This window comes from Bos javanicus, chromosome 16, assembly GCF_032452875.1.
Source record: "Bos javanicus breed banteng chromosome 16, ARS-OSU_banteng_1.0, whole genome shotgun sequence".
In the NCBI taxonomy this organism is placed as follows: Eukaryota; Metazoa; Chordata; class Mammalia; order Artiodactyla; family Bovidae; genus Bos; species Bos javanicus.
The window spans coordinates 50,050,579-50,067,311 of record NC_083883.1 but is presented as its reverse complement, the minus strand read 5'-3'; the positions used below and the strand labels follow the sequence as shown (position 1 = coordinate 50,067,311).

At 53.3% G+C, this 16,733-nt stretch overlaps 1 protein-coding gene across 1 annotated transcript; it reads left to right on the top strand.

The window, feature by feature from the left end:
* Positions 1 to 942: 942 nt before the first annotated feature.
* On the top strand, positions 943 to 16,433 carry CCDC27 (coiled-coil domain containing 27). Its single transcript, XM_061382944.1, has 12 exons — positions 943 to 1,327; positions 1,873 to 2,005; positions 3,158 to 3,268; positions 3,799 to 3,956; positions 8,539 to 8,718; positions 9,389 to 9,481; positions 9,752 to 10,181; positions 10,397 to 10,527; positions 12,346 to 12,423; positions 12,659 to 12,871; positions 14,450 to 14,554; positions 16,155 to 16,433. The coding sequence occupies exons 1-12, from the start codon at positions 1,133 to 1,135 to the stop codon at positions 16,296 to 16,298; spliced, it is 1,971 nt and encodes a 656-aa protein (XP_061238928.1). The 5' UTR covers positions 943 to 1,132; the 3' UTR covers positions 16,299 to 16,433.
* The last annotated feature ends 300 nt before the right edge of the window (positions 16,434 to 16,733 follow it).

Here is a 16,733-nt window from a genome sequence, read left to right as displayed (position 1 = left end):
AAACAGTGTTCCAGTTTCCTTCGAAACTCTGAGCTGGGCCAGACCAGTGGATGGTGTGGGAGTGAAGACCATGCTGAGCTGTAGGACACATGAGGTGACCCAGAGGGGACTGGGCTCTGGGACGACACCTTGGTTCCCTTGAAGGAGAGTGAAGCTGCTTAAAAACAGCTCTGTCTGCTGCTCCCTGAAGGATGGGCTGAAAAAATGTAGCCTCAAACTATTGGTGATTTTTAATCTTAATTTTTTAAAAAAACTGTAATTTGAGCCTGCTGCTGCTGAGTCACTTCAGTCGTGTCCGACTCTGTGAGACCCCATAGACGGCAGCCCACCAGGCTCCCCCATCCCTGGGATTCTCCAGGCAAGAATACTGGAGTGGGTTGCCATTTCCTTCTCCAATGCATGAAAGTGAAAAGTGAAAGTAAAATGGCTCAGTAGTGTCTGACTCTTCAAGACCCCATGGACTGCAGCCTATTAGGCTCCTCCATACATGGGATTTTCCAGGCAAGAGTACTGGAATGGGGTGCCATTGCCTTCTCTGTAGTTTGAGCCTACATTCTTTCAATCCATCCTTCAGGGAGTTGGAATATGCCAGCCCCTGCTGGCAGCAGGCAGAGGTGGGGGTTCGATCCCAGGTCTGGGAACTAAGGTCCTACATGCCAAGCAGTATGGCCAATATATATATATGAAATAATGTCTAAAGTATGGATTTTAACTGAAAAAGTTAAATTTTCACATCAGAGCCACTGATGCAGTGTCAGATTTTTTAATAAGGGGAAATACTAAGGATGATGAAAAAAGGGAAACAGGAGAATGGGTGGCTAGTGTGTCAGGGCATTTTCCTGTGCTTGAAACATCCTGATATTGTAGTGGAAGCAGCTTCTTCTTCCCCTTCCCAGTAGAAAATTAAGACAGATGACAGGCCCCGTCTCTATGGAGACATCTGTGATGCCATACATTGCTCCCAGGACCCCTTAGGACATGGAGCTTGAGAAGCTGGGCTTCTGCCCACCTGTGCTTGGACCTGCATGTCCATGCTTGGGGCTGTAACCCCCTCAGCACCCAGCTCCAGACCCAAATCCCACAGAATTGATCCGAGTCATCCTTCAGGTGACCAACTTTGGTCCTTCGCTCCATGCTCACAATGTTACCCATCAGAGCCAGCGGGCCCAAGAAGAAAAGTCTCGTGCCCAACTTGATAGAAAAGGGCCTGATTGTCCTCCGGAAGGTGGCCAGCCGGGATGAACAGCCCCCGGAATGGAAACTCCGCCAACAAAAGCGCTCCCTCAGCAAGTCGGCTCAGGCCATCTGCCGCTACTACAAGACGCTGGTACGGGGTCTCGGGAGCAGGGATGGCCCTGCCACACATGATTATCTGGAGATGACATGCTTCTCTGCTGGATCAAAGGCCTTGAGGGTGGAGGGCCGATGGGGCATCCTGAATCAGCTTGGGCGGTGGGTTGTGATGGGGAGATTCTTGGGGTGGATGGGGCCTGGGAGAGAAGATGATGTGTCTGTCTTGAGCCTTCCTTAGGGGCCTTTTTAAGAAGGAGGGAAAGGGGGAAGAGAAAATAAGGAAGAGAAAGTGCAGGCAGCAAGTTTCATGCGGGTACTTCATGTGGTGGGGGGCGGGGGGAGACTGGGGAGCCAGCCCACTCCCCAGGGGCCCGCTAAGTGGACAGCAGCTCTAGGCTCAGCTGACTGCAACTTCCAAAGCAGGGCTCCCACGGCCCTCATCGAGCAGCCAGCTTTAGGGGAGGAGACAGCCTGCGTGGTTGGCACACAGAGCCAGGCCCTGGAGCTCCACTGGTGGAGGGGGTGGAGGGCTTCCTGGGTCCCTCCTTTCCTGCTGGTCTCATTCTCCCCACTCCCCAGAGAGACTTCAACCAGAACGCCAGCCCCCAGGACAGCGGCTTCATGTCCGAAATGGAGGAGCTTCGGCGCAAGTTCCTCACACGTCCTGGCTGCCCCCAGTTCAGCACCAGGTCGACGTCCATGACCCACTATGGTAAGTGCATCTGACAGGGCCCTGTGTGCACACCCAGCCCCACTCCAGCTAACCCACCTGCTGGAGTCCAGGACAGCCTGCGGGTGTGGCCAGAGGAGGGGGCGTGTGCAGTGGCCGCAGCTGCTGCTTCTGAAACTGGCTTTCAGCTAAGGCTGGGGTTGGGCCTCGGGGAAGGGAAGGAAAGAAGGTCCTTCTTCCTTCCACTGGGCACATTTGTATCATTGGTCTCCCAGCCCACTTACCTTCTCTGGCTGTCAATCACCAAGATTCAGTAGTGTTGGGACACGGGAGGAGAAGATGAAGACTCTGGAAGCTTCAGTAATGAGGTCCATAGGCCCAAAGGTGGGTCATTGGGGACCGAGCCCTGTAAGGAGCCTCAGCAGCCTCTTGTCTAACCCCACAGTGCTCTGATTCAGCCAAGAGGCTCTGAGAGGGCAACCAAGGTGCTCAGCCGCCACCTGCTAGCGCTGATCAGGCCAGGCGCCATCCCAGATTCCCGCTCCTTTTGTTCTCTGCTGCTCCTTTTGTTCTCTGACAGATAACATTATCTTCATGGTGGTGACATTAAGGCTGAGTGCCTGCAGCCAGCTGCTGGGGTCCTTTCTATGGATCTCAGGTGGCAGTCAGGCAAAAGTGGGGTCTCACCCTACTTGTCAGGCTCTAAGCCTTCCTTTCTCAATGCCGGGGCCTCAGAGAGCAGCCAGCACTCCAAGACCAGGAGGGTGGGGGTGTCTAGGGAGGGTGGGGGGAACACAGAGCATCCTGGGTGCAAGGATGAGCCCACATACTGCTCCTAGTGCACTCGCCACCATCTGATTCGTGCCAGCTTAGAGGACACGGGTCTGACCCTTGGGGTGAAGGGGATTCTGCAAGATTTTGAGGAGACAGTTTTACAGGAGGAACAGGGGCCGTCCTCTGGGGAAGAGGCACTGATTTACAGAGACTAAGTTGCACCTGATCCGTTCTGGGGGGACATGCCAGGCGGGCAGGGGGACAGAATCACATTTCCATTCGGTCTCGTAGTCCAGTCCTGTGCTTCCACTGAGAAAAGGCACCTTGAACCCCACCCAGTGTTTCGAAGGAAATACGAGTCCCCACCCAGAGGTCTTGGAGAGACTTGGCCTCAACTGTTCTCCATTTGCCATCCTGCAGGTTCAGCCACAACCCTCTCTCTGCCTGAAGACACAGGCATCGGCTCTGAGACCTGGAAGGAGGCTGAGAACCCACTCTCCAGCCAGCAAGGCTTGGATGTGAAGGTGGACGGTGAGGGCAGGCCGTGCGGGGCACTGGGGGTGTGCACGGCCCATGGGGTTCTCTCCTTGGCACCCCAGCCCAGAGGGCCCCTGTTCCCTCCATTCCTATGGTGCCCCATGGAATTGACTTCCCAGGACCACCTGCCTGGCCTGGTGTTCCTCACATGGGCCCTGGGACGCGTCTGTCCTTGAGTACAGGGACACCCAGGCGCCATTCCTACAGATACATACTTCTGTTTATCCAGAGATGAACTCCACCCCCAGAAGTATGCTTCACTTCAGAAGTGCCCCCTGTGCACAGGCAGCATCTTGCCCTGACTCCAGCTCTGGGACCCTGAAGGGGGCTCGGATGCCGCTTATTCAGGCTGGGCTGGGGGTGGTGGGGATGAGTGTGGGAGAACGGGGAGCTGGAGAGGAGCCCAGCTGGACAGGGAAGGGCTCCTGGGGGAGTCTCAAAAGAGGGATGTTACAGAAGATCCAGGGCTGCTCAGCACAGGAAGGGTCTGACCACCCCCCCCCCACCACCTTCCCTCTTGACAGGCTGCCTCCTTCCCCTTAGCAAGAGTGCCTGTGAGTTCAACTACCTGCGGAAGAAGAGCGAGTCCCAGGTGCTGAGCCCGACCCTCAGCAGCCCCGACCTGGGACAGAGCTACCCAAGGAAGCGGGTACCCTGGTACATCTCCGTCATCCATGAGAAGGTATGGCTGGGCATGGAGCCTGGGCACAGATCCTGGTCCTCCTGTCCCGGCTGTGCGTCCTGCCAGAGGTGATGCCTGGCCCTCGGGGCTCTTGTTCTAGTCTCTGGTCCCAGGTGCAGTCTGAACTGACCTTCTGACCTGTCTCATGGCTTCTACAGGTCAGGTTCCTATCTGTCTTCTTCCCCATGGAGAGCAGTTTAGGCTGGCCTGGATGTTGCCCCCTCCTACACAGCTTCGCCCCATGTGTCAAGACCCTCAGCATCCATAGGCTTTTAACCCAGTCATTCCACTTGGAAGACTGTATTCCTTAACACAGTAATAACAATCAGCTTGATGGGCAAAGATCTGCCTATGGGTTGATTCATCATGCTGTCATCTTTTTCATCCTTGTTTGTGAGAGAGGCTGGCCTGTAATTTACCAGCCTTGTCATCCCCTTGTTTGCTTTTGGGGTCAGAGTCTTCTGGCTGAGTAAAAACAATGAAAGTTGAGAAGCGTTCCTTCTTTTTCGATTCTCTGGAAGAATTCACCTAATGTTGTTGTTTCTTTATTAAATTCTGAAGATTTCATTATCGAAGTCATCTGTGCCTGGTGATTTCTTACAGGGTTTGTGTTTTTTTTTTTTTAATTAATTCCTTTTAAAAATATTCAGATTTCCTTTTCCAGTTCCAGTTTTGGAAAGCTACATTTTTCTAAGAAAGTGTCCAAGCCATGTCAGTTTTCAAATCTAGGAGCCTCACTCTGTGCACAAGACTCTCAGTATCCTTCCAGTGTCTGGAGAAGATTCTGAAGAAGATTGTCTGGTTTTTTGTTTCTGACATCCCTAATCTCTGTCTTCTCTCTTTTTCCCTCCACCAGTCTTATCAATGTAAAAAGTCTCTTAGAGTCAGTTTCAGGTTTTTACAAAAAAAATTTTTTTTTAAAGCTCATGAAGCACTAACAACAGCTGTGGAAATAAGTCACATAAGATGCTGGGTGGTTTGTCATGAGCACACAGTGGGTACTCGTGAGCCCTCATAATATGGGTCCATGAGTATTCATTTTATCTTTATTCCCGAAACTGTACCTTTAATTTTATGATAGATTTCACAATTTGTTTTTTAAAATTTTTTAGATTTCACAATTTAAAAAGCATTGATACCATCAACAATCCCACCTTTGGAAAATAGCCTGAGGATATAATTAGAGTTACACAGACATACTGTTCATGGGGTTCTCAAGGCAAGAATACTGACGTGGTTTGCCATTCCCTTCTCCAACAAACTGGAAAATTCTTCAAGAGATGGGAATACCGGACCACCTTACCTGCTTCTTGAGAAATCTGTATGCAGGTCAGGAAGCAACAGTTAGAACTGGACATGGAACAACAGACTGGTTCCAAATAGGGAAAGGAGTACGTCAAGGCTTTATATCGTCACCCTGCTTATTTAACTTATATGCAGAGTACATCATGAGAAACGCTGGGCTGGAAGAAGCACAAGCTGGAATCAAGATTGCCAGGAAAAATACCAATAACGTCAGATATGCAGATGACATTACCCTTATGGCAGAAAGCGAAGAAGAACTGAAGAGCCTCTTGATGAAAGTGAAAGAGGAGAGTGAAGAAGTTGGCTTAAAGCTCAACATTCAGAAAACCAAGATCATGGCATCTGGTCCTATCACTTCATGGCAAATAAATGGGGAAACAATGAAAACAGTGAGAGACTTTATTTTTTGGGGCTCCAAAATCACTGCAGGTGGTGACTGAAGCCATGGAATTAAAAGACATTTGCTCCTTGGAAGAAAAGTTATGACCAACCTAGACAGCTTACTAAAAATCAGAGGCATTACTTTGCCAATAAATGTCCACCTAGTCAAAGCTATGGTTTTTCCAGTGATCATGTATGGATGTGAGAGTTGGACTATAAAGAAAGCTGAGTGCTGAAGAATTGATGCTTTTGAACTGTGGTGTTGGAGAAGACTCTTGAGAGTCCCTTGGACTGCAAGGAGATCCAACCAGTCCATCCTAAAGGAGATCAGTCCTGAATATTCATTGGAAGGACTGATGCTGAAGCTGCAATACTTTGGGCACCTGATGCAAAGAACTGACTCATTTGAAAAGACCCTAATGCTGAGATAGATTGAAGACAGGAGGGGAAGGGGCTGACAGAGGATGAGATGGTTGGATGGCATCACTGACTCAATGGATGTGAGTTTGAGTAAACTCCTGGAGCTGGTGATGGACAGGGAGGCCTGGCGTGCTGTAGTCTATGGGATCGCGAAGAGTCAGGCGTGACTGAGTAAGTGAACTGAACTGAACACAGACATACATAAAAGGATGCTCTTTGCAGGCCTGTCAGGGAGGGGAATTCCAGGGGAAGGACTGCAGGCTAGGCTGTCTCCAGGGGCTCACACCATGTCCTCAGGGTCTTCTTTCTTTCACCTCTGTCTTCCTTGGCCCTGTCGTAGGCAGCATCACTTGCAGCAGCAAGTATGTGCTGTTGCAAAGTTAGCATCCCCACTGGAAACCAGCAACGCCTTCCAGGACTTCCTTTTGTTCTGGACACATTTGTTGCTATTTTTCAGTCACTAAATCGTGTCCGACTCTTTGTGATCCTGTGGGCTGCAGCACACCAGTCTCCTCTGTCCTCCACTATTTCCCAGAGTTTTCTCAAGTTCATGTCCATTGAGTTTGTGATGGTATCTAACCATCTCATTCTTTGTCACCCTCTTCTCCTGCTGCCCTCAATGATTCCCAGCATCAGGGTCTTTTCTAATGAGTTAGCTCTTTACATTAGGTGGCCAAAGTATTGGGGTTTCAGCATCAGTCCTTCCAATGAATATTTAGGGTCAATTTAGGATTGACTGGTTTGACCTCCATGCTGTCCAAGAGAAGACTCTCAAGAGTCTTCTCCAGCATCACATTTCAAAAATATCAACTCTTTGGTGCTCAGCCTTCTTTATGGTCCAGCTCTCACATCCATACACGACTACTGGAAAAATCATAGCTTTGACTGTACAGACCTTTGTTGGCAAAGTGATGTCTTTGCTTTCTTAATTCGCTGTCTAGGTTTCTCATAGCTTTGCTTCTAAGGACCAAGTGTCTTTAAATGTCTTGGCTGCAGTCAGTGTCTGCAGTGATTTGGGAGCCCAAGAAAATAAAATCTGTCACCTCTTCCACTTTTACCTCTTCTATTTGTAAAGTGATGGGACCAGATGCCGTGATCTTAGATTTTTAAATGTTAAGTTTTAAGCCAGCTTGGTTCCCCAACCAGGGATTGAACCGATGCCCTCTGCATTGCAAGGCAGATTCTTAACCACTGGACCACCAGGGCAGTCCCTCTATGACTATTTTAACTTAATAGTGTAAACAATTCCCATATACCCTCCAGATTCTCCAAATGTTAAAATGTTGCCGATTTGCTCCATCCTCCTCTCCTCCCTTCTTTCTCTGTTTCCCTATGTCATTCATTCATTAAAATTTTTTTAAATTTATTTGGCTGCACCTGGTCTTAGTTGTGGCACGGGGGATCTAGCTTCCTAACCAGGGATGGAACCTGGGCCCCCTGTATTGCGAGCATGGAGTCTTCGCCACTGGACCACCAGGGAAGCCCCTATATCATGCATTCTTGCCCTGATTTTTAAAAATTCCCTTCTTGCTATGTACTTTAAATGAAGTTTTCAGTTCCTTTTTCTGAATGCTTGAGAAGGATACTTAGATCATTGATATTCCATTGCTTCCCCTAATTGTTGCATTTGAAGCTTATTAATGTGCCCTTAATCACAGTTTTTGCTTCACCGCATGTCATGCCACGTCCAAGTATTTGTTATTATTCTGTCTAAAATATCTCATAATTTCTTGTGTGGCTTCTTCTTTGACTCATGGGCTCCATGGGAGCCTATCTCTTAATTCTTAGACATCTGGACGACCTCCTAGTTATCTTTTCCTCAGACTCCATCTGGGACCATCTCCCTCTTGCTTGAAGAATCCCCTTTGTATTTCTGTCAGTCGTTCAGCTCTGATTATGACAAATTCTCTCAGTGACTGTCCAAAACCACCTTTATTTGGTCTTCAAGCTGGAATGATTAGGGTTTTGAGATTCTGAGAGGCAGTAGACCCAGCTCCGAAAAGCTCCTTGGAAGTCTTTGGCAGGTAGTGCTGGTTAGTAGGTGTGGCTCAGACGGTAAAGCATCTGCCTACAACCTGGGAGACCTAGGTTCAAACTCTGGGTCGGGAAGATCTCCTGGAGAAGGAAATGGTAACCCACTCCAGTATTCTTGCCTGGAAAATCCCACGGATGGAGGAGCCTGGAAGGCTGCAGTCCATGGGGTCGCAAAGGGTCAGACATGACTGAGCGACTTCTTTTCAATCACACCTGGGCACTGACTGGGACCAGGGCCTGGAGGGGAGGCTGCCAGGAGATCCTGGGCAAGGGTGGCCCTTAAGCAGGAGGGGGCTGCAGGTAAGAAGCCACTCACCTTGGGCTGGGGTCACGGGGTCCTCCTGGCCCTGGAGCTGCTGCTCCGGGTGGGGGGGCAAGGGAGGGTGCGGCAGGGGTGTCTGAGTGTCTAAGTGGCCCCCTGGGCTGCCCCGTTTCTCCTCAGGACCAGTGCCTGTTGGCACTAGGGGAGGAAGTCCAACGCCTCTCGGAGCTGGAAGCACAGGTTCAGAAGAGAGAGGAAGAGATCCTGGCTCTCCACGAGGAGAGGGGGGCCCTGAGGAAGCAGCTGAAATGCCTCCTGAAGAGCAAGAGCCAGGAGGCCGCGCCCAGCCATGTCTTGCGGGTGAGCAGCGGCAGGCGCTCCAAGGACTAGCCTGGCCTGGTCTTGCTCTGGGACGGGGCCTTGCCTGTAACGTAGGCATGGCATGCTGTCCCCCTCGACCCCAGGTGTGGGGTGGGCACTGGAGGAGGCAGGGTGGGGTGGGGATCTGGGGGCCATCGCCTGGTCTGAGACCTGGTTTCTTTCTCATCTGAGGATACAGCCTGCGTTTACGCTGGGTGCACATATGAAGTGGGGGTGGGGGGCTTCAGACCCCTGCTGGATCCTCTAGACACCTCCAGAAAAAGCTACCCAGACACCGATGGTGGGGGACTGGTGGGCAGGGAGGCAGCAGGAGTCTGGAGAGCCTGGAAGCATGGTCCCGTGTCCCCCACATTCCCCAGCCTCCCAGGGGTTGTCAGCGAGTGGGCAGTGAGGGGCAGTGACCTGCAGGCGTGTTTGAGGTTGGCCCCCCCAGACTCTTCCAAAACAGTGTACTTGTTACTGCTGGGCCTCTCACCAGGGGTACCCCCAGGGCCGTCACCTACACGGCACGGCCGCCTGCCCATTGACAGGGCAACCCCAGGGGGGGAACGGTGGGCCCCCTTCTGGGGGGACAGGTCTCAGTGACATGGGCCCTGGGGGAGCTGAAGGCCCAGGTTGAAACCCTGAGGGTGCCGTGGGCATCTCACAGGAGCGGCCGTTGGAGTCTATGCTGAAGCTGCAGGGGAGACAGAGTACCCTCAGAACCTTCCGAGACGAGGAGGACGTGGAGCCCTGGCGGCAGGTGTGGGCTGGCTGGGGCCCGGTCCCCCAGGCTGCCCGAGAGAGGCACAGGCCACAGCGTCCCACGTGCTGTCCTAACCTGGTGGCCCTCACCCAGGCTGAGCCCTCAGCCACAGCAGGGGAGGGGTGGTGGGGCTGCTCCTGGAGATGTAACCCAAGGGGAGCTGGCCAATAGCCCCACAGCACTGTCCTTCCTATGCCCCCTTGAAGGTTTGAGCCTCCCTCCTGGGGGTGCCCGTAGCCCTGTCCAGCATCCCGTCCCCTCCCCCAGCTGCAGGAAGAGTGCAACAGAGGCAAGGAGCTGGAAGGAGGCGACTACGAGGAGGAAGAGTACCTGGAAGGGCAGGCCAAGAGGGCAGAGGACAAGGGGGCGAGGGCTAGAGCCAGCAGGAGGGAAACTCTGCAGGAGACCAGAATCGAGGAGGAGGCGGTGGCCATGGTAACTGCGCAGGAAGACGAGGACGAGGACAGGGATGCGTACGGGGCCGGGGAGGTGGAGGAAGAGGAGGACGAAGAGGTGATGGAGCTGGATGAGGAGAAGGAGCTGCAGGAGGAGGAGGCCGCGGCCAGGAGGCGGGCCGGCTTTGTGGACGACACCTTTGAGGAGGAGCTGATAGCCCAGCTGGAGGAGTATGAGCAGCTGATCCAGGAGTTCCAGTTCCAGCTTGAGATCACCAGGACCAGATACTCCCTGGCAACAGGTGGAATGCCAGAGGAGGCCAAGGCGGGACCCGCAGCGAGGATGCCCAGGACTGCCCACTTTGCCCTGGGTCCCTCTTGGCTGGGACCATGCGGTGGCCGCACTAGACCCCTGGGATGGGAGCAGGCAGCCAGCCCTCAGCTTGGAGCTCCGCAGAGCCCTAGGGATGGTGCAGTGACTGGCCCCCTCCTCCCTGCTTTCTCTCATCTCATGCAGGAGCCATCAAGTCTTTACAGCGACAGGTGGAATTCCAAGAGTCGCAATTGCTGAAAATCAACACGGAGAATGAGATGCTGCAGAAGGAGCTGCGGGAGCGGAAAAAACAGCTGCAGGCCATGTCTGACAAGGTAGCGGTATCCTCTGCTGTGCTGGGACATGTGCCATCCATCCCCGCCCCTACCCCCTGACAGAGACACTGGACTCAGGAGCTGATAGTCACTCAGTTATGTCTGATTCTTAGTGACCCCATGGACTGTAGCCCGCCAGCCTTCTCTGTCCATAGAATTCTTCTCCAGGCAAAAGTACTAGAGTGGGTTGCCATTCCCTTCATCCAGGGAATCTTCCTGACCCAGGGATGAAATTTGGGTCTCCTGCATTGCAGGCAGATTCTTTACCGTCTGAACCACCAGGGAAGCTGCCATAGCTAGACCTTATTAAGGGTTTGTTCTCATTTGTCCTGGGCACTCAGTAGCCGGCTAGAAACTTGTATCACTCAGTTCTGAAATTGTTCTCTGTTTACATGGATTTTAGTCCCTGTCTCTGTTTTCTCCGAACTCTCCCGGCAACCCCATCAATCAGCCAGCAGACCTCTTCTTTGGGTCCCTTTCTCCTTTCTGTCTGTTCCTTTCACTATCTTGACTTTTTGTTCTACTTTTAGATTTCCTTAACTTTATCATCAGCCCTCTTCCTGGTTTTTTAAAAATAATTTTATTTGTTTATTTAATTTTCGGCTGCACTGGGTCTTCATTGCTGCACAGGCTTTCTCTAGTTGCAGCGAGCAGGAGCTACTCGCTAATTGCAGTGAGCAGGCTTCTCATTGCGGTGGCTTCTCTTGTTGCGGAGCACGGGCTCTAGGGCACATTCGATTCGGTAGTTGCAGCTCCCAAGCTCCAGAGCACTGGCTCAGTAGTTGTGGCGCACAGGTTTAATTATTCCCTAGCATGTGGGATCTTCCTAGAGCAGGGATTGAACCCACCTCCCCTGCATGTAGGCAGATTCTTTGCCACTGAGCCAGCAGGGAAACCCTCCTCTTGAGTTTTAACTTTGTTTCATTTAGTTTCTAAGATGTTGCTTTTGTTCTCTGAATGTTCCTTCCCCACTCCCTTTTATTTAGAAGCACACTCATGTTTTATTTCTTAATGGCGGTATGTCTCTGACCTCCTAAACAGCTTAAGTGAGAGTTATGGGAGATACTTAAGGGATTTGACTGCTTGTGCTGTTTCTATTTCCTATAAGCTCCTTTTGTAAGTCTATTTTCAGTTTCTGTTACTCCTTCGAGAATTTTGCTCAAAGGTCAGAGGTGCCTGGAGTCTCTCAAACTGTGGGTGACCATTTTGTGTTTCATGGCAGAGAACTGTGCTTGGGTACATCAACGGAAAGTTAGTTCAATGGTCCTGTTGTTGGCTCCTTCCCCTTGGCTTGCTCAGATTCTCCTGGAATCTGGGAGACTGGAAGAATTCCTTGCCCAGTGTAATGGTCCAGCTGCTGGCATCTCCCAGGCCAGAGATCCTCTTCTCCCCCACCCCCCACCCCCTGCCAACCCCAGGGCCTCCAGTCTCCTGACAGATGGAAAAGCGGGAAGGTCCCTGGCATCTCCTGGTCAGGGCTGAGTCTGAGGCTCCTGATTTCTGATATGATGTTCCTCCTTGTGTCGGCCTCCATGTCCAGAAGAGCCTGGCACCATCCCCCACTTCTGAGATTTCCAGGGACCTGTGGACTGGGCTTGTTTGCAGCTTCCCCGCTGCTGGCTTTGGAGTCTGGTTCCTTAGGTCTGCCTCCCGGCTTCCAAAGTGTGTTTGATACCTTCATCAGAAATTCCCCCTTCCCCCTTCATCAGAAATTCTGATGCTTCCCTTCATTTTACTGAGGTTCATGGAGGAAGGTTCAAGGAGGCAGCCATCTATCTCCCCCCACCAGCCCCTAAGCAAACCCCCATTGCCTTGCAGTTCTCTAACCTCCGGGAAGACAAGAAGTACCAGGAAATGATGGGCCTCATCGAGAAAGACAACCTCCTCCTCAGACAGGTGCCCTTGGGGTGGCTGGGGGGCAGCCACAGGTCCTGATGGCGGCAAGGAGAGTCAGCTGAGTGGGGGCCCCTCATTTCAGACAGTACCCTGTTCAGTAAATCCGGGGCCCTGGACACCCACTGGGGAGCTGGCCACAGCCGGAGCCAGGCTGGCTGGAGGAACTCAGGGAGAGGTGGCTGCCTCTGGGGGAAGGAGGGGTGGGCAAGTGGACCTACTGCTCCCCACCCCCCAGCAAGTGTCGGAGCTGGAGAGTGAACTGTCCAAGCGGGAACAGACCATCTCAGAGCTGGAGGACAAGGTCAACCAGCTCCAGGCCCAGGTGAATCAGAGCCAGAACCACCTGCAGAGGCGGAAGCAGCTCCAGGAGGAGATGCAGAAAAAGAACGAGATGATTCAGCAGGCGGAGCAGCAGGCCCGCGAGGCCCTGGAATACACCCAGGCCAGGGTATGCCCGGCTCCCCATCCCAGCCCTGGAGAGCGCTCAGGCCTGAGTACACTCAACTCCTGCCTCCTGAAGGCCTGGAGCCCTTGCCCACCACTGCCGTCCCTGGGAACGGCCACCCTGGGGACCATGCACCAAGTGCTCTGGGCTCCCCTCTTCCTGTGTCCAGAAACACTGGTGGAGGAGGGGGCGAGGGTGTGGTGTGGCCGTCTTGGTCACCTATAGTGGCTGGAAAGAGCTGAGTGCAGGGGCTTCGTTTATGGAGGAGCCCCTTGAGTTGTGCTATGAAAGAGACCCAGGGATATGGTGGCCAGCCAGGGAGGGTCTGAGGTGGGAGAGAAGTAGTAGTAATGATGCTGTCTATTTATAACTTAGAGAGCATTTGCTGTGGGTCAGGTGCTGTTCTCAATGGCACCCCACTCCAGTACTCTTGCCTGGAAAATCCCATGGACAGAGGAGCCTGGTAGGCTGCAGTCCATGGGGTCGCTAAGAGTTGGACACAACTGAGCGACTTCACTTTCACTCTTCACTTTCATGCATTGGAGAAGAAAATGGCAACCCACTCCAGTGTTCTTGCCTGGAGAATCCCAGGGACGGGGGAGCCTGGTGGGCTGCTGTCTATGGGGTCGCACAGAATCGGACACGACTGAAGTGACTTAGCAGCAGGTGCTGCTCTCAGCATTTATTAAAGTCATTCAACCCTGTTAACAAAGCCATGATGTGGGTACCGCTGGTGTCCTGGCACCTGCAGCACAGAGAACGAACAGCCCATCTGAGTTTCCAGAGCTGCATGGAGGCGGTGCTGGGGTGTGAGGTCCCGGGTCCTCACTCTGAGCCCCTGATAGATGTGAGCAAAGGCATAGGAGGAAACCATCAGTCAAGAGCTGACTTGCTTTAGAATCTAAAACCAGCAAAGGTAGAGGCCCTGAGCACGAAGGCTTTTGAAATGACATTTTCCCCACTGGCCAAGCAAGAGTGCGGGCTGTAACCAGCTGTGTTCTCCCTCCTGCTGGGGCCCGCCTCCTGCTATGCACGAGGCTGCCAGTGGCTGCCAAAGACTACACAGGCTCAGTGGTCCAAGCTGCTTAACTCCTGGCTAATGCCTGGTTAGTGCAGATGTCCACAGCTTGGAGCGCTTCTAGGTCACTTAGAGAAGGAGGATGGGCTGGGAGTATAATGCCCATCGCATGGCTGGTCAAGTCTGCAGGTTGTCTGCTGTGGGTCAGCAGGAGACTGTGGCTAAAGCGCCTCTGGGGGATGGAGGACAGCCTGGGGGGTCATTCAGAGTTTTGTTTTGACCATGTGCAGGTTTTGCTTTTTCAATTAAGAAACAAGCAAACAAATGTGGTGTGGTAGAGAGACTTTGGGTTTTGGTGTTAGGCCTCCTGGGTCTGGATTTTGATCAGGTCCCTTCCAGCTCACAGGAGACCACGCTGACCACTCACACGCTATTTCCAGCTCCTGAAGCAGGAGAGCTGAAGACAGGTCCACCTCCCCTGGAGCCTCAGAGAGGCAGCGGGTGTGGAGAACACTGTCTCTCTACTCAAGGTGAGCTTGGCTGTTTCTCCTCTGTGCTCACAGCTCGAAAGACTGAGAAACAAGATCATCCAGGCCACCTTCAACACCATAGGGATCAAGTCCTTGGCCACTGAGATCTCTGACAATGACATTCTGGAAGGCTTACAGGTATAAACGGTGCTCAGAGGCCTCCTTGTCCCCGGGGCCCCATCTCTAGGCCAGAGCTCCTGCATCTGCAGCTGGGAGCAGAGGGGAGAAGCCTGGATGGGAGGTTAGGAGCCTCCATTCTTGTCCTGGTGGTGTCATGCTTTCACCGTGACCCCAGCATGGTCCTTTCTCTCTGCTCAGGCAGAGGGGACTAGATTTCCCTAAGGGGTTAGGGAACAACATCCTGGAGCTGCTGTCGGTGTTCAGCAGCCATCAGCAGCTGCGGAAAACCCACCTGGTATGGTAGGGAGGGAGCCAAACAGCTGGGTCCTGGTTCTCCTGCAGCAGGAGCCCAGCCCTAGGCTCTGCTCAGCCCAGCTCCCCCAGGGATGCTTCTTTGCATCTCAGCATGGCCTCAGCTGGAATCGTTGCTGAGCTCAGAGCCTGACATGGACCCCCTCCCTGGCCTCAGCCCACACCAGCTCCTCACCAACAAGCAGAGGTTTCAGAGGGGCAGGGAGGTTTGGGAGAAATAATGTGGCTTTGGGGCTGGCAGGAGTGTCACCACCCCGGGACCTTGGCTTCGCAGCTGTAGGCTAGACACTTGACTTGCTGAGCCCTAGAGCACCCCCTCTGTACCGGGGTGAGGAGCACTCCCTCTGTACCGGGGTGAGGAGCACTCCCTCTGTACCGGGGAGAGGATGCCTGCCTTCCAAGCCTCCTCCAACAGCATGGCCCTTGACCCCAGCAGCTACCTGTGACCTGCCACTGGCCCATTTGTCTCCGAGGCCTGGTTCCTTTCTTCTGTGAGGCTGGGTGGGTCCCTGGTTAATAGAACTCTTGTAGGGTGGCCAGTCCTCAGGGCAGAGGGGGACCCCTGCATGGAGACCTGGGGAGAGGTCTCTGACTACTAGTGTTTGGGGCAAGGGAAGAAGGAGGTGCGGGGTGAGGGGTGGGAAGGAGAGAGAGGAAGGGGAGGGATGGGGGTAGGGAGGAGGAGAGAGGTTTTGAGAGGGAGGGAGGGACAGGGGGTGATGGGGGTGGTAGAAAGAGAGTGAGGGAGAGGATACAAGGAAGGGAGGGAGGGAGGGGGATAGGAGGAGTCATCACCACCCACCAGTAGTCATGGAAGAACCCCTTCCCTTGCCAACACCTGCCCCTCCCCACCCTGCACAAACCAGCAAAAGGCCAGAGAGAAGGAAGGAGGCTAAGGAGGAGGCAGGGCAGCCTTCCTGCACAGAAAGTAGAAGAGACTTTGCCCTGAGGGTCAGACTTGACAGCCTCTGATGTCTCTGGGAGTCTAGGCTCCTGGCAATTCCCAGAGGACAAAGAAGTGGATCTGGCCCAGGCTCCAGGAGTGAGCTGGCCTGGATGGTGGGCATCTCTACCCATCTCTGAGTTCTCTGCTTCACCCTGTTGGCTGGATCAGCCCTGATGGGAGTGGTTTCAGCACAGAAATTGGCAAATGCTACAAACCAGAGCTTTTTTATCCCTCCTGGAAAGGTTGTAAATATTCACCAGCACAGACAGCACTGCGGCAGCAGGCCCTTCTCGGGGAGAACAGGGTGGTGTCCCAGGAGCTGGCAAGGCCTGTGCGGACACTTCTGGGTGTCTTTTATAGAGGATCATCTCAGACAGAATGGAATACTACAACCAGCTGAAACAGAAGGGAGTCAAGGTGCCCCCCCTGCAGCAGATGGAGATCTTATCCTCACCCAGCAAGTCCAAGAAGATAAGCTCCAAGGAGGCCCAGCTCAGACCCTAGGTGCAGACAGCACAGCAGAGGCCAGGGCCCAGCCTGGGTGTACCCTGGGTGCCCCTTTCCCCTCCATTACCCCTCCCTCACCTATGGCCCCACCCTGGCCCTCTGATTCAGAATTACACTTGATGCTGCTCGTGGTCTCACCTTCTCCTTCACTAGGACACAGAGGGGAACTTGGGTTACATGAACACCCCTTCCCACTCCACAGCTCACTGGGTGTGTCAGCACAGCAGCTTGCACCCATGGCTCCTTCCTGGGGACACCCCACACTGAATATGGTGCCCTCTGGTGGTCCCAGGTGTAGGAGGCCTGAACTGGGTTCCTGTCCACCGCGTTTGGTTCACACCCCCGCAGGGGTCCTTTTCTGAGGCCAGCTGCACACACCTGCACGGCTCTCCCGCTGGGGTGCCCCACCGGGGCACTGCTCTGCTGTTGCGA

Coding starts and splice junctions, on each gene's coding strand:
- CCDC27 (XM_061382944.1), top strand. CDS start 1,133: ATGCTCACAATGTTACCCATCAGAGCCAGCGGGCCCAAGAAGAAAAGT. Junction 8,719..9,388: donor CGCCCAGCCATGTCTTGCGG/GTGAGCAGCGGC, acceptor GGCATCTCACAG/GAGCGGCCGTTGGAGTCTAT. Junction 10,528..12,345: donor TGCAGGCCATGTCTGACAAG/GTAGCGGTATCC, acceptor ATTGCCTTGCAG/TTCTCTAACCTCCGGGAAGA.